Consider the following 22,565-nt stretch of genomic DNA (forward strand, 5'->3'; position numbering starts at 1 on the left):
TGTGTGAGTCCACAGGTGGGTAAGCACATGTCCAGGGGTCACGGGTCCCCTCAAGTCTGCTACCCTTAGATTCATCCAGGGCTGAGGCTGATGAATTTAGCCACAAAATCCCCAGAAAACAGTTGAAAAGGTGGCCTCTGGCCCAGCAGACCTGCCAGCCTCTTTCTTGTAGGTCTTGGCAAGTCTAACACCCCCTTCTAACCTCATTTCTCTTTCTCTTAACTCCTCTTTCTAGGAATTCATGACCTGTCTTGCACAGAGAGTTTTTAGTTCTCAAAAGCATTTCATATTCCTTATCTCATTTGATCTCCACAAGAATCGTGTGAGGTGGTTAGGAGATGGGTTATTTTCCCATTTGCCAGGTGGAGAAACCGAGGTTATGAGGATAAGCAAGCGAAAAGGCTTCGTAAACAAGTGGCGCGGAGGGGCCTGAACCACGCTCGCCTCTGCCCCTACCTTTTCATTCTCAGCTCAGGTACTTCCTGGCTTCCCTGAACTACTTCCTACAAGGTAGGTCACCCACAGGCCCCCAAGATAAAAGATTCAGGGGCAGGTGTACCTGAATAATATACAATGTAAACGAGATGCAAACTAGCATACCAGAAATGAGTAGCTCAGAGCTCTAGGCCCTTTTGGGTAACCGAGCTAGAGCTGAGGCTACAGCTCCAGCTTGTCTCTCAGCTCTGCAAACCCTCAGACGAGGAGCTGGGAACCTTCCTGCTTTCTCCCCACCCCACCCCCGGTCACCAGCCATGCTGGGTACAGCACAGAACAACTTTCAGGAGCCAAGAAGATAACGTAGAAAGTTGAGGTGAGAAAGAGTAGTCAGTTCCGTTGTCCTTTGAGGTGTTCAAGCAGATACCCCATATGGAATTCATCCCTCAGATTTTATACAGATGCACTGATTTCCGTGGACCCTGAGATCCTCCAAGGACGTACAAGGGGCCCAGAAGCCCAAAGGAGCACAGGCAATGGGAAAGCTGGAACCACATCCTGGGGGTCCTGCTTCCTAGTCCAGCACTCTGCAACTGACTGTTGTGTGCCTTACGTTTCAAAAATACATGTAGCCCCCAGAGACTATTGTAAACACAGCCCACGAGTGGGGTTCCTGACTATATACACGTGCTTATGTACACACACACACATGGGAACACACACTGGGCACACACACATCCGGCACGCCTGCACAAATACCCAAAATAGGAAAAAGGTTTAGAGACTAGGACTCAGAGGCCTCGGATTTGGGACCAGCCTACGCTAGGAATCCCTTGAATGACCACAGACAAGCCTTTTGAATCTGAGCCCATCTGTAAAATGGAGACACACTACTACTTGCCTCCCAAAGCTACAATGAAGATCAAAGCAGCTGCCGTGACTAGGTTTTGAAAACTGTCAGAAAGCTCTTGGGCGGTCTACACTTAATGCACTTGAGCTGTGCTGGGGGACTGGAGTCAGCGGCCTGAAAAGCACCTGGTGTCTTGGAAAGGGGCTTGGTGTGTCAGCCAAAAAAGGCCCGCTTTTCTATTCTGGCTCCTCTGTCTTCTAACTAGGTGACTTGGGCAAGTCCCGCCTACTCTTGGGACCTCCCTTTCCCCATCTTGTAGAAGGAGAGGTTTGGAGCGGGGAATCCTGGGATCCTGTGCCTGTAAGGGCCTGCCTCTCCCTCCTGAGGCCAGAGCGTTGAGGGCCACCTGCTGTCCAGTGGCTCTTGCCCCCAGAAAAGATGGTGGCAGGAACTCTTCCCAAGACGAGCAGAGCCCAGCGGAGCCAAACTCCAAAAGTACCTGGTTGAACAGTATCTCTGGATGCCCTAGGCCAGGGGGCAGGTGTGAGCGTGCAAAACTAAGCCCTAGTCCAGGGTCGTGAGCTAATGGGGAAATGCCACTTCTGAACCTTGCAGTCGGCCCCAGCGAGGGCGTAGGGTGAGGCAGCCAGCGGAGGAACTCCGATTCGGGGACGCCACCCGCTGCGCCCGGGACAGCCTAGTGCCTTGATTTCCCAAGTTCTCCACGCGGCGGGGAAGGGCAGGGCAGGTCTTGGACGCCACGAGAGACCCGGCTCAGGGCAGTCAGACCCCCCTCCCGGCGTTGCACGCACCCCTCCTCCCCGGGAGCGTCTCTGGGCTCTTTGGTGCGCCTGCCTCGGTGCCAGGACCCCTCCTTACCCAAAACTTGGAGCCGAGCTCCCCTGAGCCGCACAGGGCGTCCATGGGACCGAGTCGCGGCGACCAGGAAGGTGAGCGCAACCCTGCCCCAGCCCAGGATGCGGCGGTGCCCCAGCCTCCTCCGCCCCGCGCTCCGCCCCCGCCCCCGCCCGCCCAACCCAGCCCTACCCCAAAGCCCTTTGGTTCGCATTCTCGTGTTCCCGCGGCTGAGACAGAGCTTCCCTGAAGCTGCGGCTCTGGGAGCGACTTTGGGACAGGGGTAGGGGACCGATGACACAGTCGACAGCCCCCTTGAGTGGCTACTGTGCGGCGCAGGAGAGATGCTACTCCAGATACTGAGGCTGGTAGGTCCGGAGCAGGGTCTGTTTCCAACGGCCTCGCATCCATTCACACCATGCACAACTCTGCTGCGGGCCGTGATTCACTGAAACCTGGAGAGGGACCTAGCAAGACTCCCTCCGGTAATAGATCCTTGAAAAGGTCACGTTCATTTCTGGAGCTCTGTCTCCTTATCTGTGAAATGGGAAGAGCTTGTGTGCCCAGACAGTCCGAAGGCCAGCTTTCCCCACTGGTTGCAGGGGAAATCCACACATCTCCACACATCAGACATCCACACACAATGCGCACATGTGTGCGTGTACCCGAGGACAGGGGAACAAACAGGTCAGGGGGCCCGGCATCATCCCAATGGTGGCTTCCCATGAGTCCCTTAAATTGCTGCCTTCCTGAGATCTTGTGGCTCCCTGACATTGCGGGGGTCGCTTCAGTGCCACTCTGTGCCTCTGCTTTCATATTCATAAAACAAGGATAATCACAGTACCCACCTGGTAGGGCTACTCTGAGAATTAAACGAGAAAGATATGTAAAGCATTAAGCATGTTGCCAGTACACTTAGTAGGCACCTAACATGTGTCAGTTTCCTCCACGTCAGCCTGGTCAGAATGGGGGATGGGCAGGTGAGGCCCCAGGAGGAGCCCCACATTAACACTCTCCTCAAAGGCTATCTCCACATTCCCACTTGTAAAATAGGTTTGCAGTCAGTGGCCTCTTCCTACTGCTTGTCGCAGCTCAGCCATGCTGAGATCCCTCCCTCCATCTCTCTCCCTCCCCCAGTCACCCTCTCTTCCCAAACGGGATTCCAGAAAGCCACTTCAGCATCCCTTCTTGGGGTGAGAAGGAATCCCCGCTCTTCCTGCAGTTATTCCTGCTGGTCCATCTCTTTCCTGCCCTCACCTCTCCAATCCTGTCCCTGTCTGCAGGGTCTGCCCAGGTTCACTCTGGCGATCTATTCCCTGGCACTTGCTCTGAGCAGCAGGCGAGGGCAGATGCCAGCAAGATAGAATAGTAGCCAGCCACGGCCTTTCTCTCTGGGCAGGCAGGAAGTCATCAGAAGGAAGGGTTCTGGCCATGGGCTATCAGAACAGAGATCTGAGCTGGCATGGGGTGGGGCATGGGAGCAGAGGGGGATGAGGCTTCCCCTTCCCAGGCAATGGGACAGGTGCATCTCCCCTCCAATGGACAAGTTTTCCCAGCCCTTTGTCTGCCCACTCCCCTCCACTCACTTGGTCACACCTCCCACCTCCACTGCTGAGCCAAAGACTTTACAGAGGTTTCATGCTCTTGTCACGGTATGCTTTGAGTTATATTTAGTTGTGAAGAATCTGTCTTCCCTGCTAGTCTGAGAGGTTCCCAAGGGCAGGGATCGAATGAGTCACCTCCATTCCCACTCCATGCCTTGGGCAGTGCCTTTTGTATACTATGTGACTTCAGCAAGCCCCTAGATGTCTCCGGGACTCAGTTTCTTGAGAAACTTGGACAAGATGCCATCTAAAGTCTCTCCCTGCCCTGGTGATCTAGGCTTCTATGGCCTAAGCATCTAGGAATCGTCTTCCAACCCGTCTCCTAACCCCAGTCTTGGTTTTACCAGTACCTCCTGCCCCTCCCTGTGTTTTCACCTTGGTCTACCCATCAGCCTCCCCTGCTTCTCTCTCTCTTCTCCTGTTCCTTCTCTAAGGCACCAGAGAAACCATGAGGCTGGCTTGGAGTTTAGGAAAACTTGGGGACTTTCCTTCAAGGGCATTCAGGAAGCGAGCTCCCCACGCAGTCCTCCTTCCTGAAATGGGGAGCCCAGGACCAGCCCAGGCTCCCACTCAAGACACTAGCCCCAGAACTGGCCTGGTTATCCACTGGTTGGAGCTCTTGTTTGGGGCCAGGCCCTTGGGTTCTGTCTTCAGCATCGAGGCTGCAGCACCATTGCCTTTGGCCCCAGCCTTCTCATGCTGCCCTTGGAGGGCCCTTCTCAAGCCAGTGGCATCAGGTGGGAGCCTTCGAGATAATGGTGGGAGCCCTTGGCAATCCTCACCTTCTTCCATCTCTCTTGAGACATTCCTGGCCCCTCTTGGAATGCGCCCCCTTCCACATAGCCCTTGAATAATAATCACAATATTCCTAGGACATTATGGTTTTGGTTGTTCTCACCAGAGCAAGAAAACTGAGGCCTTGAGATGTCTTGTTGTGGCAGAGGCAGGACGAGCTCCACATCGTCTGAATGCCAGCTGTTTCCATGCAAGCTCCTTGGCAGGATGCATATCCTACATCCTTAGCTCTTGCACCCGTGCTGCCGGCCTACCTTCACCATTTCTTGGGCTACTCTCCCCCTATGCCTCACTTCCTTTTCTGCACCTGGCACTCTCTTCATCCTTGAAGATTTCGCTCAACCCTTCCCATCCACCCTGCCCACCATGCCTTCTTTAAACCTCCCTGACCCAAATCCTGGGCTAGGGACCATTACTCTGCATAGCTCTCCCTCCCTGTGTTGTACTCACCGATTGTCTTGCTTACCTCCCCCAGAAGAAGGTAGACAGCTTAACAAGAGGGACAAAATCTCATTTATTGCTGTATCCTTAGCATTCATGACAGTGCCCGGCAAAGTCAGTCCTCAGGAAATGTTTGTTGACTCACTAAACAAATATCTCATGTCCTAAGGAGAGGTCATAGGTAGTGAGGCCTCTGTGGCATTAGGCACAATCCCAGCAGTGGGCACGGTCCACTCTGCTTTTGACTTTTCAGAACCAAGATGTTTCCAACTGGAGGCTCCTGAGATGAGCAATAAAGATCTGTGAATTGGGCTGCAGAAGAGGGAGGGACTGGACCTCCCCCAGCTTGAGTGGCCCCAGCCCCGGGCTCCCTCCCCAAATGACTACAGCTCCAGGCAGGATGAACAGAATATGTGCTGCGCCTCCCCTACCAGTGAATATCCCAGGGGAACTCAGCATCAGGGATTTCCTGGCAGGGAGATGGAAAGATAAGATAATTGCAAGGTACAGCTCCGAGCAGGAATGACAGCAGAGAGGAGAAAGAGCAAGGTTGGGAACGGGGAAACCCAGGGACAGGAAATGCTGCAAACAAGGAGAGTAGGTGGGAACTGACAAGACAGGGGGAAGGGTGTGGAATAGCGAAGGCAGGTTGCTAGCTCTCCCTTCTGCTCACAGCCTGATTCCTTTTTAGCCCCTTTTGGCTCCTGGAAGGCCAGAAGCACCCCAAACCAGCCTCCAGCTCCCAAACTCCAGCCTCTTCCTTTTCTCCTGTTTCCTCCAGACCCCGGCCTGCTTGGGGCCCCACTGGCCCCACTCATGGCCTCAGCAAGGCTGCCCTCTTGGCCTCCAACCTGCACTTGATCTAATTTGGCATGCATGTGGACATTGGCTGCTGTGCCCGATTCAGAAATTTTTAAGACAAGAAGAATTAATTAGCTCCATGGGCAACAGTCAGGAGTTCTCATACCTGGACCAGGGCTAAGACACACAGAGTTCCAAAGTTACCTTGCAGAATTCTGCCTGAGCATTTGCTGGAGCTGCTACCTCCTTGACCTGCCTTGCTGTATTCCCAGAGCAGGGCGCCAACTCACAACTCGCTTTGGGGAGGGAGGCAGCTATGTAGAACACCTATCCATAGAAGGGATCTATCAGTGTTGTTGTCCTCTCCCTGGCTTGGTCCCTCTGCAGAGGGTCACTGAGGTGGTGACAGGTGAAGGTGCCCTGTGCTGCCACCTGGTGTCTGATGCCCTCACGGCACTACTGGCAATGGCCCCAAAAGTTAGGCTAATTAGCTGGCCCAAGAGAAAGGCAATGGACGCCAGGCTGTGATGGGTGGAGACAAGGGGTGATGAGGGAGGCAAAGGCTGTTTGGAAAGTGGGAGAGGTCTGGGTGGGGCACAGGGAAAAGACAGAAGGAGACAAAGGGGTGGGAGGAGGAGGAAAGCGGGTGCTCTGGTGTTTAAGGGCAGCATTATGTTACGGAAGGGTGGTTCCTAGGAAACCGAATAATGCAGAGTCAGCCTGAGCCAGCCCTTGGACAAGCACCTGGAGCTGAGGGACACCTCTTGTGGTTGAACTCTCTCCCCATGCAAGATGGAGAGTGGTGGGCTTCTCAAAGCCTCTGAGTACACCAAGCCGGGAGCTCGTGTGTACATTTCTGTGAACACAAATGTGGCTGCGTTAGAAAAGGCCACCCTGGCATGTCATTTTGTGAGCAGGATTCCTTGCACCATGCCCATTCCCACCACAGTGAGAAGAGGCTAGGGTAGTGTCAAACCAAAGAGCTGCAGGTTGGCCAGACCTAGGATCAAATCCCAACCCTGCCATTTCCTGTCTGTGTGACCTTGGGCAAGTCACTTAATCTCTCTGAATCCATAGCCTCGTGGAAAAATAAGGGCAATGGTGATATAGAGAAGAGGCATGAGAACTACACACATTTTGACAGGTCGTATTGACAGCCTGCAATGTGCTGCCAGGCCACTGGGAAACCTACAAAACAAGGAAGATTCCTGCTGGGATAACTAACAAACTACCCTCACCATGAAAGAAAAACAGGAAAATAAAATCTTTAAGTAGTACCCTATACAAAGTAAACCGTTCACTCCCTACAGCCAGACCACAGGGAACCTACAAAACAAAGGCTGAGATTACTACCACGCCTTTCACGCTGCATACCCATACCATCAAAGGAAAATAGAGAAACAAAGTCTTTAAACCAAAATTCAAAGAAACTAAGAATGACATGTAAACTGAATTCCTGGAACACTTGTGGTCACTCTCTTGTTCCCTGTCTTTGAGAGAAGACCACATCTCTGTTTGGGGAGCATTATTCTTTCTCTAATAAACTTTCCTTTTGTCTCTAACTCTGGTGCGTGCTTGAATTCTTTCCTGCACGCGGTCAAGGACCCTCTTTCTCAGTATAGGACTCGGCGGATTCGCTCCATCCTGCATCAATGGTACGTCCCTTGCTAGGGTGTTTTGAGGAGTAAGAGATTGCAGAGGAGCCTCAGATTTGTTTTTAGCACCAGCTTAGCTCACTCCTCTTCCCAGTTCCCCCACCCCCAGACAGACCTTTTCCTGGAGTCTTGGGGTAGAGGAATCAGAAGCAGCCAAGCTCGAGGAGGTGTGGGCTGCAGCTCTGGACACAATTTCCTTTGAACTCCCAAGGAGAAGGCTGAGAATATTAGTGCCAGGGAAATGTTCATACCTCCGAAAGTCCCCACATCTTTGAAGCTCCTGGCCAGTTCCAACTTGGTCCGTGGAGGCCCTAATCCAACCAAGCAAGATCTGCTGCCCCCACAAGCCCCTCCCCACCCCAGCCTCCTCAGACCTTTCTACTCTCCACCCCCATGGATCTGGGAGCAGAATCAAATAATCATCCAGACAAACATCATGTGGTTAGCATCATTGTTATTATTACTACTGTTAATAAGTTTCAGCAGCAGTCATTATTTCCATTTCAAAAACCCTTTTAATGGGACAGTTTCCATCACTGATAAAGATTTTACATTGTTGTGGGAGATGTGACAATTTCCTACCCCCAGATATCCATTTTGACTCCAGAAGGTCCTAGGCTGGGGGAGGGGAGCTACGATAAAGGGGAAGGGGTGGCAGCCTACTTCTCTGACCTTATCTTGACCCAGAATCTTCCAGCCATTAGGAAAAAAAAAAAGGCCTCGGCACCCGCTCCCCAAATCTCCCACTCTCACTTGGGAATAGACAGCTATAGAATTTTACAAAAATATAAAAGCTTAATATGCAGGCCTAGGTGACAACTCTAGGAATTTTGTACAATTTTGCTTTATAAAAAAAAAAAAAAAAGGCAGCTCCTGCAAGCAGCCCTCTCTCTCCACCCAGGGAGGACAGAGGGAAAAAATTTTGACATTATTGCACACCCCAAGAGGATCAAAGCAGGTGTTTGCTTCAAGGATTGGTATCATTTCTGTCCAAAAGAGCAATTAGAAAAGGTTTCACCAGCTTAGGAAACACGAGTTTGGAAAAAGCCTCCAGGTCCATTGCCCAGCAGTCTGGCACTCCACCGCTCACCAGCCCCCAGCTCCCGGCTTCAGACTCGGGCTGTGAGTGAGGGATGCCATCTGCTGTTGAGGTTTCAATAATCCTGGGGCTTGAAGGTGCTGGACGTGTTCAAGGGAGTGAGGCTGGGGTGGATGCTGGGGGCGGCTGGCAGGTGACAGGCTGGTTGAGCCTGCAGTTTGCGCCTGCGGTTCCGCCTCTTGGCACCAGGGTTTCAGTCAAGAGAATGTTGACTGTGGTAGCACCAGAAAGAAGGTTCTGGGCCACACCGCAAGCCCCTCCCTCCTCCTCTCGCTCCCGCCCCTCCCTCCTGCGCTAGCTCCCACCGGGCAGGCAGCAGCAGGCCGTGTAAACACCTTGATAGTGCTCATTCATCACCCCTCAGGGAGCCATCTCCCCACTCGGTAGCTTGGCTCTAGACCCTGATAACTCCACTGGGAGGCCACCTCTGGACGCCTGGCTCTGGCCCCTTCAATCTGGGGGCAGGGCGGGGGAGGGAAGGGGAAGGGGAGGAAAGAAAGCAGTCCACTCTGTTTGTACAGTTTAATCCCATTGCCAGCCCCAGTGGTCAGTGCCCGCAGTGGCGATCAGCGGACCTCCACCCCAAAGCTGGGGGGCTGAAGCCCAGACCGCTCAAGTCACCTGGGCTGAAGCTTGGGAAAGGAAAACTCAGAAGTGCCGGCCCCCTCCCCCACCAATTCACAGATCAGATCTCAGCAGCTGAGGCCGCTTCCCCCAGCCTCAGTCAGCCCCATTAACCAAAACAGCTTCATTATGCCAATTTCCAGCTTTCAATGTGCGGCTGATAGCTGTCAGCAGAAATAAGAGTTAATCTGGAATTACATTCACAGAGCTGCCTGGCTCGGAGTAAGCGATAAAGCTTTGATAGAAGCAAGAGTAGATCCTGCCTGCCCAGCCTTCTGCCACACGGTCTTCCCCAACCCTCCTCCCTCACTCCTGGGAGGTGAGGCCGAAAGGTTGCAGCCCTGCAGGGAGAGGCATTCGGGTTTTCTCTCTCCCTCAGACACACGCGCATGTGTGCGCGCACACACACACGCACACACACACGCACACACACACGCACACACATTCGCACGCTCACACGCGCAGAGGCCGCTCTGACCCCTTCTCTCCCCAACACCCACTCATCTCCCGGAATCCTTCTCCGATGCCACCTGGAAATGCCTACCTGTCCCTTTTGCTTTTACTCTGGACCGTGATTACCTTTTTATTTTGGAAAATTACTTTATTATATAGATATAGATAGATATGTATGTATGTATATATAAAAAGGTTCCATTTCATTTGTAAAATCTTATTTTTTCTCTTTTTTCTTTTTTTTCTTTTTTTCCTACAGAAAATGATGACGAGGTTCAAGGAGAAAATAAGTTACATTACAGTTTCCAAAATGGTTCTCGCTCTCCGCCGAAGGTGGGCCACCGTCAGGGCTGTAATGCACTCGCGGTCCCAGCTTGTGCTTTGCAAGAAGAGGGAATATAACTAGACTGGTTATTTTAGGTTAAAATAGCCAAGAGACAGACGCCTTCGCCTCAAAAATATTCTGAGACACATAACAGTAGAAGGAAACAAGTCTCTTCAGTCACAAAATGTCGTACATCCCACATATACTAGATTCAATTAATTTAATAAAATAGAATATACATAGAGATTCTGCACAAACGTATTGCTTTCTCCCAACAGCTCCTGGTGTCGGGAACCTCAGCTACACTGGATCTGTCTCTTTCTGCCTGGAGCCAGGGTGGTCAGGGCTGCCGCTTCCAACTTTCCGGAAATCAATCCTGCTCGCCAGTGCCCAGTGCCACTGAGGCAGGGAGGAACCCCTCCTTGGTGTCCACGTGGAACTTTTTTCAGGAATATAGCCCAGGAGGAGGAGCTAGGATTTGGCACCCAGTGGAGAAAGGTGAGCGGGAGGGCGGGGCAGGACTCAGGGGTCCAGGTCTGCTGGGTCAGAGGATAAACCAGAGACACTCAGCATATCTTTCTTTTGTGGGGGCGAGGCAGCCATGCTGTCAGGGGGGCCGGAGGCCGAGAGATCCTTGGAGTCGCTGGACGGAGCCCTCCGTCGGAGGCAGACGCCAGGGCTGGGTGGGGGCCGAGCACCCTGGCTCTCTGGGGGGTCTATAGAGATACTGGGCGGACTGAGTTTTTTCTTGGGCCGGCTTCCTGGTCCCCCGAGAGGCTGTCCCCCAAGGCCAGAGGGGCCGGGGCCCAGGTGGGCCTGGGAGCCGCTGTCCAGGCAGCTGACAGCGATGGAGTGCCTCCTCTGTTCCTCCAGCCAGGACGCAGGCCGGCGCCGGCAGCTCTGGGCCTCCACACTGTAGCACTTCTTTAGGTCCCGCGGGGATGGGGGCTCCTCCTGGCTCCCAACCGGCAGGAGGTCTCCCGAAATCCAGCTCAGCTCCGTGTCCAGCTCTAAGCTGCTTCTGGTCTCTGGTGGGCCTTCGCCCCAGATGGGTTCTGGGCCTGGGCAGGGGGCTGGCAGGGGTGTGTGCTTCGAGATCTTGCTCTGGCTGCGGGAATGCTGCTGCACCTGGGTGCTCAAGCGGCCCCAGAATGAGGAGGTCCGGGCCAGAGGTGGGGAGGGACCACTCACCTCTGACAGCAGGTCCTCCCTGCTGCCCAGGCCCTGAACATCCAGAGAATCAGTCCTTATTGCTGCCTGTATGGGGTGAGGGGAGAGCTCAGCCTGGGGGCTTCTTCTCCCCCATGAACTGTCCCATCATTCAAGCCAGATACTCCTTCCACCCCCTCCAGGGAACTGCAGGACCACCCTAAGCAGGGGTACCAGAGTTTTCTCTTGTTGGGAGATGGGGGCCATATGCAGTCTGCCCTCTGTTGACCTCCATGCCCCCTCCCTTCCCCATCTCTCCCCTCCCCTCCCATCCCCTCCCCTCTCCCAAGGCGGCAACCCCTAGCCCCTGGGACACAAGAAAGCACTGGGCCAGCTCTCCTCCCTAGCTGGCTCCTTCAGGCCTCACAGCCTTTGCAAAGGCTATTTCTTTGGACTTAAATACCCTTCCCGAAGCACCATGCAATTCTATGGGCTCAGGTCCTCTGTGACATAGTGCCTGACAATCTCTAGCCTCAAGGGAAATGGACCCCTTCCTCTTTGCTCCCTGCTGCACCAGGCACGTGAGCGTGCCAGCAGTTGCAACCTGTCACTGCAACAATGTGATGGGGTGTATGTTTCCACTATTAGACCATGAGCTCCAGAGAGCAGGGACTGTCTCATTTGTCTGTGTCCCTGGGGCCTGGCCCACAGAGGCTGCTCAGTGAATATCCGCAGAACTGATGAGGACTGTGCCTGCTCCCCTAGATGGGTGGGATTGAGCAGAGTCTCCTGTGGCCATGCTCACAGGTAAGCGCACACAGAGCATGGACTTGTCACTGGGGGCAGACAAGCCTCGCCTGCCTCCATGAGCCACTGCTCTGTGCCCCTGGAGTGTGGGCTCTGGGCCTGGCCAAAGATGGAGACACCTAAAATGTGCCTTATACCCTTTAGCTAAGTCTAGAAGTACAGAGCATAAGGAGGTTGCTCTGGGCCAGGACCAGGGAATCAGAGACCTGGGCTCTACCTCCAGCTTGGCATGTGTCCCTGGGCAACCTTGTCCCCGTTCCGGTCTCCAGGCCTCCTCAGTGAAACAAGGGAGGGGTGCAAACTCCAAGAGGGCACAGACTACTTCTGGTTTGCCTAGTATGGCATCCCTGGTACTTAGTCTGGCACATCATTGGCACACAATAAATTTTGCTGGGAGAAAGAAAGTGGCCACCCTGGTCATCATCAACAGCGTAGGATTCCCAACAGAAAGGCCAGTCCCCACCTCCTCACACCTGCTCACCTGGCGCCTAAGTGGCCTCTGAGCCAAAGGGGAACGGCCTGGTGGGGGCAGTTTGGGGATGGTGCCCCAGGTGGAAACACTGTGGGGCTGGAGCAGATGGGGTGCATCTTTGGGAAGCTGCAGCATATAGCTGGTGTCTGCTGGCTGGGAGTGAACAGACAAGATGGAGCCTGTGGGAGGAGGGGGATAGGGAGGAAGGTGAGAGAGAGAAGCTGGAGGGTCAACCAGTCTGGTTCCCACCTGAATCCCCTCCCTTCCATCCTCCCTCCCCAGTCAGGGCCTCTACCCTTACCACATAACCCTCACCCTGGATCAAAAGCCACTTCCCTCAGGCAGGGGCTGGGTGCCTCCTTCAGGCTGGGGGCTCCTCAGAGGTAGGAGAGACCCCTTTTGCTACCTCAGGTTCCCCCCAAGTCAGGATGGAGCTTAGGCAAGGATGAGGTTCCTGGTGTGAGCCAAGCCAGCCTGCCCCCAGCCCTGGTACCTGACTGAGCTTTGGGGAGCCCCCAGCCCCTGTGTCCCAGGGACCCCTCGGCAGTGCATCCATCTCGGCACATGTAGCTGTCATTGGGCAGAGAGTGTGTTCGGCTGACCCCAGACTTCCGCACCGACAGCAGGTTTGGTCCCAGCATGACGGGCACCTCCTCCGGATGAGGCTCCATCTGCAAAACAAACAGGGGAGGGAGGTGGGAAGAAAACAGGGCATCCAGATTGGGTAACTGAGGCATAGCTGGACAACAGAAAGCTTCCCCTCCCAAGGCCCTGGCCCCCATCCCCTCCTCCGACAAGGTGGTGATGGGATGAGTGTGCTCAGGCAGAAGGGGCAGCAGACACATGGACGAGCCCTCCACACACAGGGAGGAAGGGGGTGGGACGAGGTCCTGCCCCTAGAAAACCATCCATACTGCAACACCTTGAAGCCTCCCAGTGGGATGGTGGAGGGGTGAGGAGGTGTCCAAAGGAGGGAGAGCAGCCCCCAGCCCCCAGCCCTGCAGGTGGTTCAAGAGCTCATTCTCAAGGCCCCACTGAGAGGGGCTGAAGCACCACAATGGAGGATTAAAAGCTAATAGCAGTCCCCAACTCCCCATGCTGAGGCTGTGAGGGGATTGGGTGAGGACTCTCCCAGTGAGCAGGAGACTTGGCAGCCCTGGACTACCTGTGGAGAAGAGACTGTTTCACCATCCAGTTCTTTAAGGCAGCCACAGTACCCAGCACTGGGCATGGGCTGGGTTAATATGGGTTACATGACAGATGAACACTAGGGGATGTCACAGCTGGCTCACTCACCTATCTCCCCTGCCCCCAACTTTTAATTACACAACAACTCTGGCAGGTAGGGGTCAGGGGGGCAAGGCCTGGGTACTGTGGACCAGGTCCTCCCTTAGTGGACAGATTAGGGATTAATAGGTTTTTTAAATCTATTTAGAAGAAAGGCAGTAATTAGACTTTGACCCCAGCCAGAGGAAGACAAGGTTTGCTCCCAAGAGATTTCTCCATCGCCCTGTCTGTTCCTGGTTCTCAGAGAGGCTGTAGGGTTTTTACCCCCACATGGGCCCAGCCAGTTAAGCAGCCGCACCAGGCCTAAGAACGGCTGTGTTGGAAGACAGTCTGTATCTTTTTCTTCCCCTCTCAGCCCAGGCTTCATTTTTGCACCCACCCTATGACCCCTAGGGACCCGCAGCCTGTGGTCAACACAGAGCCCTGCTGTGGGGAAAGGGGCCCTTGTCCCTTCTTAAGTCCCAAGAGGAGGGGGAAAGGCAGGGAGGAGGGGGCTGCTCACAGTCAAAAGAGGCTGGGGGTCAGACAAGGGTGGAGAAACTATCAAAACACAAAGAAGCTCCCCAGGACGCAGGGACACACAGGGACAGTGACAGAGGAGACAGGGACAGCCCCCCAGGTGGAGAAGGGCATGGTGGTGGCAGCAGAGATGTGGCTCTCACCCACGACGTGGTGGCGGATGGCTCATGTTGGGGAGAGAGGTGGGAAGGAGGGATGCAGGGTGGGGGAGGGCTGGCTTGCACAGGGCTCCAAACTCGGAGACTGATTCTGCATCCAGGCAGGTCCTTTGGTCAGCTGCCTGATGCCACCACTTTTGGGACTGTCACTCTTGGGTGTCTGGATTAACCCTTTCACAACTGCAGGCCCCAGTATCATCTTATCTAATTTCTTTGTCCACAGTGGGGGACCTGAGAGTCCTAGCAAAACCTGGGGCACTAATTGTCTGCTGGTTATGCCTCTGCATGGGGGCCTGGTGGCAGTGGGAGGGCTGGGGAAGGATCTGGAGCCCTGCTGCCAGCCCAGCCCCTGGGGAGGCTAGGGGAGCAGTGAGGGGCTGTGCATATACATTGCTCTCCAGGGCACTAAGTAAGAGTGTGTGAGTGTCATCAGGCAAAGAGTCATCCGTCAGAGCTAGAGAGCAGGACGGTTCAGACACAATCTCTGACGTCAGAGACAGAGCCTCCATCTCAGCTAGAGGGATCTAGACAGGGAGAGAGATGATCAGGCATAAGAAACCAGGACAGCACACACACTCGCGTGTGCACACACTCACATGCAACACACGCACGTACACAAGCCCCTTCTCTCCCTTTTCCCAAGTGTAGGGAGAAAAGTCATCCCTTCTCTCTCCCCACCCTTTTCCCAAGTAAACCGAGTGCCTCCCTTCCCCCCATTTCAAACCCCCACTCTGATCAGAGAGGCTGCAGGCACCAAAGAGCCAGCGCAAACACTGACAAAGCAGGAGACACAGAAACATAGTCTAAAGATACCCTGGGAAACTTAACAGCCCCCTCCCACACCACCACCACCCAGGGAGGGAGCAGGATGGGGGAGGGTTTTTGACTCTCATAAAGATGATACCAGGAAAAAAAAAAAAATGAAGAAAGGCCAGCAAAGCACCTCTCTGCTCTCAGCACAGACAGAGCGGCGTGGGGGGTGCCGGGGACAAAGCCGCCAATCTGATGACTGTTTTCTGCCTATTCTCTCGGCTTCCAAAAGCCTGGCAGGATTTGGCCTGCCCCCAGATCCTGGCTTCTCCCCTCCTGGGCCCTCCTCCGCCTGCCAGCAGCGCACCCGCCCTCTCTAGCTTGGGTTCTGGGAGATGCTCTCCTCCTGCCAGCCTGAATTGGGCACACCTGGGTGGGCTGCCACACCATCTGGCTGGCTCACCCGAGATATGCAGGGGGGGTGTTAATGCCTACAGGACTCTGGGGGAGAGTGGGGCCATCCCTCCCAGATGAGCTGGCTGCCCCGATCATTTCTCATCGCATCCTCTTCTCTCCCAGCGCCTTTCGCCATGAGCATGCTTAAGGATGGGAGGCCTCAGGAAGGACTCACTCTCCCACTGATCACTCTAGGTCATGGCCAGGTTCAGTCCCTGGAGCCTATCTGAGGCTGAATCCCAACAGGTCAGGAGCCGTAGCGGCAAGGTCCCTGCCCACGTGAGGCTCGCTGTCCGTTTCTTGGATCAGGTTACAGGTAGGTGTCTCAGGCACTGGGGACTTGCTTGCCCTCCACTTCACCCAACGGGGCCTATGGAACTCTAGGCTTTTCTACCTCCAGCTGATACCTGTCTCCTTGCCTACACCCCAGGTCTACTGTAGCCCCTGAGGGGGATGGTGGGGTACTCTGCCATGTGGAGGGGGCCAAGGGCAGCCAGACAAGTTGCCAGGGGAGAAGAGGAGGACCCAGAAAGCAGAAGATCCACACTTAGATGGGACCGGGGGAGAAAAACATGTGGCATTGTGGGAAGGGACTGGGCTTGGGGAGGAAGCCAAGTCCTGTGTGACACCGAGGTCCTCAGAATCCACTCCCAACGGGAGCGTTCCATTCCCTCTCAGGACCAGGTCAGAATCCACTGGCTCCTCATAGTACTCATTGGATTCAGAAAAGAAGTAGACGGTGGCCTAAGACATGTCCCTCAATGGGTCACCTGGCCTCCTGCACTATCCCCAGAGGCCTTTCTCCCCTGGATTTGGCATCTCACTTCCTCTACTCCCTAAGGTCCCACTGCCGACTGGTCACCTGCTCCATCTTCCTCTTTTCTTCCAAATTCTTTCCTACCAACGCTCTCTTCGACGCCCCCCTCCATCCATCCTCTCACTCAGAAGTGCAATCTCAGCATCCCTGCCATTCAGCTACGTGTTCCAGAGGCTGCTATCAGCCTGAGGGACACCTGGCTGCCTCCTGCCAAGACCAAAGCTCAACTGAAGCCATGAGGCTGCTCTTTCTCCAGGTTCCCAGTGAGCAGGAAACACCCCACCTCCCCAGAAGCAGGCACAGCATGGCACAGCCCGGCACGGTCAGGGGAGGGGGCACAGCATGGGCACAGTAACCTGTGGGTCGGAGCCACCCGGGCTGCTGGCCGGACAGAAGGCAGAGGGCTGGCCCCCTGGGCCCGCCAGCTCGTCCATCAGCTTCAGCTCCCCCTCCAGGGAGCCCTGGATCAGCAGAGATATGGTGTCAAACAGCTGTCTGTCCTGGGAAGGACCAGCCCATAGGGGGAGCCGGAGAGTCAGGGGAATGGGGGTCAGAAGGGCAGTGATGGGAAGTGTTGTGGCAGGGGATTGACAAGAGACACAGAGGGAAAACGAGGAGGTCACACATGCACATACGCACACGCACATAGAGCAACAAAGAGAAGGAGGAAGAGGAGGGGTGGGGATGGTGGGGAAGAGGTAAGGATGTGAAGAGGAAGGAGATATTGGAGACGGAAGATAAGAGCCCACAGGGAAAGGGAGAAGGAAAGAGAAGATGGGGGCGGGGGGAGGGGAAGGATTGGGAGATGGAATCAGGTTGAGGGTGGGAAGGAAAGAGGTTTGGCAATCGGGCAAGGGTAAGAAAAAAACAGGAAGGAAACAGAAAACTTAGCCTTGAACCTAAGAGCCAGGAAGGGGAGGCCAGGCCAGGCCAGAGGCAAAGGGGATGGATGAGCCAGCACTGGTGGCTTGCTGGGGTGGCCCTGGGCAGTGAGTGTGGGCAGCCATCTCTGGGGACAGGTTAGAGACTGCTGGCCCCTCCACATCCAGGCAGGAGCAGCAGAAGGATCCAGACCCTTGGGTCTGCTGTGCGGCCCACCTTGCATACCACCCACCCACCGAGCTGCTGGCCCTACACCCACCCATCTCCATCCCCACACGCCTCTCTGCAGGGGTGGGTGTGTGCTCACCGTGGGGTGCTCCAGGGAGAAGTGGGAGGCTGCTCCGGCATGAGCCACGGCGAGCGGAGCCCCAGGCTTGGGGCTGTCAGGGCTATCGGGGCCCTCGGCCCCAGGCCAGAGGAAGGGGCTGCCCAGCGGTGAGCGAGGCTGCGGGCTGAGCGTCTTCATCTCCAGCTCCAGCTCAGCCTCCAGCTCGGCCTCCTCCTTGGCCTCCTTGTTGCTCTCTTCCAGGTGCTTCATCAGCACGGCGATCACCACATTGACCAGCACAAACTGGGCCGTCAGCACAAAGGACACGAAGTAGATGGGGGAGATGACCGTGTTGTAGCAGGTGGACTCCTGGTCGCAGTCCCGGAGGGTGTCCTGGGAAAGGCGGGTTAGACAGGTGAGGCTGGGAGAACAGTGGATGGAACTGTCACGGGAAATCAGGTCACTGGTGTCATAGAGCACTGAAGGAGGAGAGGGAAGGGCAGGAGGAGGGAGCTACAGTGTCCTGGGAGCAGAAGAGCATTAGACACTGGCCTGGGAAGTGTGAGTCAGAGCATGTCCCAAGGAGAAGGAGTCCCAGAGTGTTCCGGCACAGGAGATAGAAGGGCCCATGCTTTCATTCACATCTTGCCAAGGAATCTTGGCTCAAGAAGTAGGCCTGTTTCTTTAGGGTCTGAGCCAGCCCTGGGGGGACTCCACCGCAGGGGGCTCTCACCTTCATAATACCATTCCAGTTGTCACCTGTGGAGACTCGGAAGAGGGTCAGGAAGGCCATGCCAAAGTTCCGGAAGGTGGCATGTCGGCCCAGGCCCTCGCAGGGGTGCGTCTCGTCACACTCTGGAGCGGGGAAGGGAAGAGAGGCCTGTGTTAGTTCCGGAGGCCTTGGGTCCCCAGCCCTGGCTCCTCTACCATCCCCACCCCAACTCACCCAGGTCTCCAAAGAGCTCCACGCCCAGAGCTGCAAAGATGAAAAACAACAACATGAAGAGAAGTCCCAGGTTCCCCACCTGGAAAAGAGGAGAAAGAATGGAAAAGGTGCTGCCGGGTCTCCTGGCCAGCTTCCCTGAGCCACCCCGCCACGCCCCTTTGGAGAGCACCCCCTCCTCCCCAAGAGGACCCCTCCCACCTACCCCCACCTCCCAGCTACCTGGGGCAGGGCCTGCATCACTGTGTCCAGCAGCGCCCGCATGCCCACAGCCATCTTCAGCAGCTTTAGCACTGCAGAAAGGACAAAGTCGTGAGCTGGCCCCTCTGGGTCCCAGGTCACACAGTTGGTAGAGCCAGGGCCAGGGTCAAGGCTGGGGTGGGTAGGATGGCCAGCCCTGGCCAGCCAGGCTGCCATGGCTCCACCGCCACCCTTGGCCTAGCCCCAGCCTTCCCCTTTGGCGGAGGTATGAGAAAGACCCACAGGAACCCACACCCACCCAGTCCCTGGCCAGCCACAGAGCTGAGCCCTGCTATCTCTCCCAGGGCCAGTCACCCTGGAAGGGTGGGTGTGGTGGGCAGGTGGCTGGGCACTGACCTCGGGCAATGCGCAGCACCCTCATGATACGGATGATGGTGGGGTTGATGGGCAGTGAGGCATTGACCTCTATCTCCTCCAGCGTGATACCCATGATGGATAGCAGCACAATGGCCAGGTCCAGCTGGTTCCACCTGGAAAGCCCGGGACACAGTTCTCTGAGTAGGGGTTGGGGCCCTACGAAGGAGGGAGCGGTTGTGGCTATAGAGAGAAAGATGGAGGTCGGCAGGTCCAGCCTCTCCATCCTACAGAGAAGGCATGGCTGGTCTACGGTCACCTAGCCAGATGGTGGCATAGGCAGGGCTACGACTTTAGCTTGAGGGCCTCTGCTTTTTATTTTTATTCATTCGCTTTTTTAGTTAGCACTTATATGGTGTTTGCTATGTGCCAAGCACTGTTTTAAAGGCTTTAGAAATAGAAACTCTTACAACTCCGTGATGTGGAGACCATTGCTATTTTCCATTTTATAGATGAGGAAACTGAGGCATGGAGAGATTAAATAACTTACCCAAGGTCACCAGTTTCTAAGTGGTAGAGCCAGGATTCAAATCTGGTCCAGGCAAGTCTGGCCCCAGGCTCTGTGCTCTTAAGCCTGTCTAGGCCACATTGATTTCCAGCTGCCAGTGTCCCCCAGGCCCTGTCCTGTCAAGTTCCCCCCCCTTCTCTTCCATCTCCCAAGCCGTGGAAGCACCCCCATCCCTTCCCGCCATTAGCCCTGCGTGGGTCCTAGAGTGGAGGCCGAACCTCGGGAGTCAAGAAAGGTCTTCAGGTACTAAATCCTCTCCAGTATTCCCCCATTCCCCCCACACCCCGGAGACACACCCTTCCCCTACTCTCACGCACCCCTCCCTCTGTTACCCATCCCTCTCCCCTCTCTGTTACCTGTCCTGGAAGAAACGACGGAAGCCAAAAGCCACGAGTTTGAAAACTGACTCTAAGACGAAGATGACGGTGAAGATGTAGTTGCAGATCTTCAGAGCCTCGTCCAGGATCTGGCAGGGATGGGGCACGATGCAGGGTCCCTGAGGCCCAGGGACAATGCCTCCCCCTCCCCCTATACCTCCAAGATCTTGGAGACAAGGTGAGTCTAAAGGGAACTTTCTTCTCTGTTCTGGCCATGATGGCTGACCAATGAACAGAGTAGCGTCCTCGTTCATATGCATGATCCAGACTTTGAACTAAAGGCTTTCTCTCCTTGAGGGATTGTGAGGAGACTACATGAAAATGTGCTAGAAGGCACCAGAATGCGAGAGCTGGAAGGGGCCTCGTGCATTACCAATTCCATGTCCCTATTTTAGAGATGGGGAAACTGAGGCCTAGAGGGCAGCCAATGGAGGCTGACTTGAGAAGTGGCAAGATCATTGGTGAGTTTTGGAGCTGGACATTCACTAGAATCTAAACTCCAGAAGGGCAGGCACTGGTCTGCTTTCTTTACCCTCAAATGTCCAGCACTCAGCACAGAGCAGGCACTCAAATATTTGCTGGATGAAGAAACCAGGTCCTCCACTTCCCAGCTGTGTGACCTTGGTCCAGTCAACTAGCCTCTCTGAGCCTCAGTGTCCTCATCTATAAAACCAAGAGGAGACCCACCTCCAAGTGCTGCAAGGGGGTACAAGAGGAACCCCTGCAGAGTACCCAGCTCAGGCTGGGTTAGCCTCACCCCTGCAGTCCCAGATGGCCAGTCGCTCCTACCTGGGGCTGCTGATAGTGCTCCATGGCCATGGTGACCACGTTCAACCCAATGACACCCGTGATGAAGAGATCCAGGTAGTGACTGGTGCACAAGTGGTGGACAAGGAGCCGGAAGCGGGAGTAGTCCGAGTAGTAAGGTTTGCACTGGGCTTCTGGTGGGGCAGGGAGGAGAGGACAGCAGCCATTGGGCCTTGCCCCCTGTGCCCCCTCCACCCATAAGTCCTCACAGCCACCAGCCTCTACCCCCCCAAGCTGAAACATTCCAGTGTCACCAGCCCCCTCGCCCTCTACGTACTTCCTTTTTTGGGGGGAGGGGGAGCTCTCTTGGTTATGCCCCTCCAAAGCATCTGTTCTACTGGCTATAGTTGGGTGCAGAAGGGGCCAGGACATGCAGAGCTCCCCACCCACATTAGATACCAGGTGAGCCCCGACCCCGAGGCAGCCTCCAAAATCCACCAGCCCCTCATAATGCCCTTGACTTGGTGTTATGCAGCGAGGCCAGATCAATAAGATGAAAAACAACCGGTCTTATCAAGCTCAGAGGAAGCTCCATCAACAGAGAGGCGAGGGCTCTTGCTCCTTCACCAAGCTCAGCTCTCGAGGGGAGCAGAGGTTACACAGAGCTGAGATTTGGACGATAACACCGGAGATTGGAAATTGGACATCTTCTTGGCTGGCTGCACTGACCAACCCCCCAGAGGGCCTCTGGAGGGGCAGGGCCTGGGCCTCCTGCTCCCTCACATGGGGGAGGACAGAGGGGAGGCCACAGGGCTCTGCTCTCAGACTCATCTGGGAGGGCCACACTTGAAGGGCTCACCCTGTTTCTAATGAGGCAGTACCCAGCCTGCTCCTGGGTGTCAGGGCAGCATTAGACTGCAGGCTGGGCTGGAAGCACTGTCTGAGATCTGTCAGAGGCATAATATTTCTCTTATAATTAGTGAACCACTTAGTTATAAAAATCATGGTGCCAGAATGTTGGCCTGCTAAGCAGGCAGAATGAATCTGGGGGCAGGAGATTGCAGAGGGCCCCTCCTCCAGGCACCAAGGAAAGGCCAGGCCAAATTGGGGATACATGTCATCTGGGGGTGGTTGACAGATTGGTCTCCCAGGCAGCCACAAAGAAAAAGGAGGCTCCCCACAGGAGACTTGGGGAAGCCTCAGGTCCCAGACAGCCCTTCCCCTTCAGGAAGTCTAGGGCGAAAGCCAGCTAGCAAAGGCTGCAGCCTCTGAGGCCTGTGCCAGGGTGGCTGGCTCAGGGGCGGCAGGAAGCTTTGGGCCCAGGCCAGCTCAGATATAATTATCCTTTCCCATGCAGAGGACTATTTAACAAAGGTAAACTGAGGCAGGAGCGACCTGGGTGGACTCCCACCAAAGGCCGAAGGAAGAAGAGTGCCCATGAACTTCACGTACAACCTTGCCCAGATGCCACTCTCCAGCTTTGGCCTTGAGGTGTGGATAACCAAGAGGCAGCGGGTCCAGAATGTTCTGGTGCACCACATAGTGCTAGGCCAGCCTTTTGTTTTCAGACATGGGCCAGCTAACTGGCTTTGTTTGCACAGGCACCCGCCTGACTCCCAGGAGGGTGGGCGTGGAGAGGCCAGGGACAGGGGTCAACGGGAGGCCTCGGGTCATCCACAGGGCCATGGTGGAGGGCGGACAAAGCAAGCTGGCCTCTTCCTTCCTTCCGTACCCACAAGAACCAGAGGGCGCTAGTCGCCCTGTGTTGCCTTAGCAGCTGGAACTCTTTCTCTGCATTAATCTCCATAAGTGCCGAGAGCACCAGATCCCATTATGCTAAAATATGAATGGAGAATTAACTAAAATGTTTGAA

At 55.2% G+C, this 22,565-nt stretch overlaps 2 protein-coding genes and 1 long non-coding RNA gene across 16 annotated transcripts in view; 1 reads left to right on the top strand and 2 right to left on the bottom strand.

Annotated features, from left to right (window-relative positions):
* The window catches only part of ABCC3 (ATP binding cassette subfamily C member 3), a 43,445-nt gene extending 40,205 nt beyond the window's left edge, over window positions 1-3,240 (bottom strand). Inside the window, exons 1-2 of the mRNA XM_023533505.1 lie at window positions 3,220-3,240; window positions 2,165-2,410 (exon numbers count right to left, since the gene is read on the bottom strand). Of these exons, the coding sequence (XP_023389273.1) occupies window positions 2,165-2,410; window positions 3,220-3,240 (267 nt within the window). The remainder of the gene's footprint in view (window positions 1-2,164; window positions 2,411-3,219) is intronic.
* Window positions 3,241-5,212: 1,972 nt separating this feature from the next.
* On the top strand, window positions 5,213-10,181 carry LOC105295396. Its single transcript, XR_896155.1, has 2 exons — window positions 5,213-5,413; window positions 9,872-10,181. It is a non-coding gene; the product is annotated as an uncharacterized LOC105295396 (long non-coding RNA).
* CACNA1G (calcium voltage-gated channel subunit alpha1 G) overlaps window positions 10,027-22,565 on the bottom strand; it is a 62,330-nt gene continuing 49,791 nt past the window's right edge. For 6 of the 14 annotated variants that reach the window (XM_023533555.1, XM_023533556.1, XM_023533553.1 and 3 more), the window contains 11 exons: window positions 20,735-20,886; window positions 19,925-20,034; window positions 19,043-19,176; window positions 18,668-18,738; window positions 18,449-18,527; window positions 18,236-18,357; window positions 17,542-17,895; window positions 16,709-16,852; window positions 12,859-13,036; window positions 12,375-12,544; window positions 10,027-11,194 (listed from right to left, as the gene is read on the bottom strand). In XM_023533555.1, the coding sequence (XP_023389323.1) occupies window positions 10,460-11,194; window positions 12,375-12,544; window positions 12,859-13,036; window positions 16,709-16,852; window positions 17,542-17,895; window positions 18,236-18,357; window positions 18,449-18,527; window positions 18,668-18,738; window positions 19,043-19,176; window positions 19,925-20,034; window positions 20,735-20,886 (2,249 nt within the window). In that variant the 3' untranslated portion in view covers window positions 10,027-10,459. Of the gene's footprint in view, window positions 11,195-12,374; window positions 12,545-12,858; window positions 13,037-14,718; window positions 14,854-16,708; window positions 16,853-17,541; window positions 17,896-18,235; window positions 18,358-18,448; window positions 18,528-18,667; window positions 18,739-19,042; window positions 19,177-19,924; window positions 20,035-20,734; window positions 20,887-22,565 lie in introns of those variants that run through there. The other 8 variants (XM_023533559.1, XM_011365050.2, XM_023533558.1 and 5 more) reach the window with 4 other exon arrangements.

The sequence above is a fragment of the Pteropus vampyrus genome, unplaced genomic scaffold (assembly GCF_000151845.1).
Source record: "Pteropus vampyrus isolate Shadow unplaced genomic scaffold, Pvam_2.0 Scaffold104, whole genome shotgun sequence".
Lineage (NCBI taxonomy): Eukaryota > Metazoa > Chordata > Mammalia > Chiroptera > Pteropodidae > Pteropus > Pteropus vampyrus.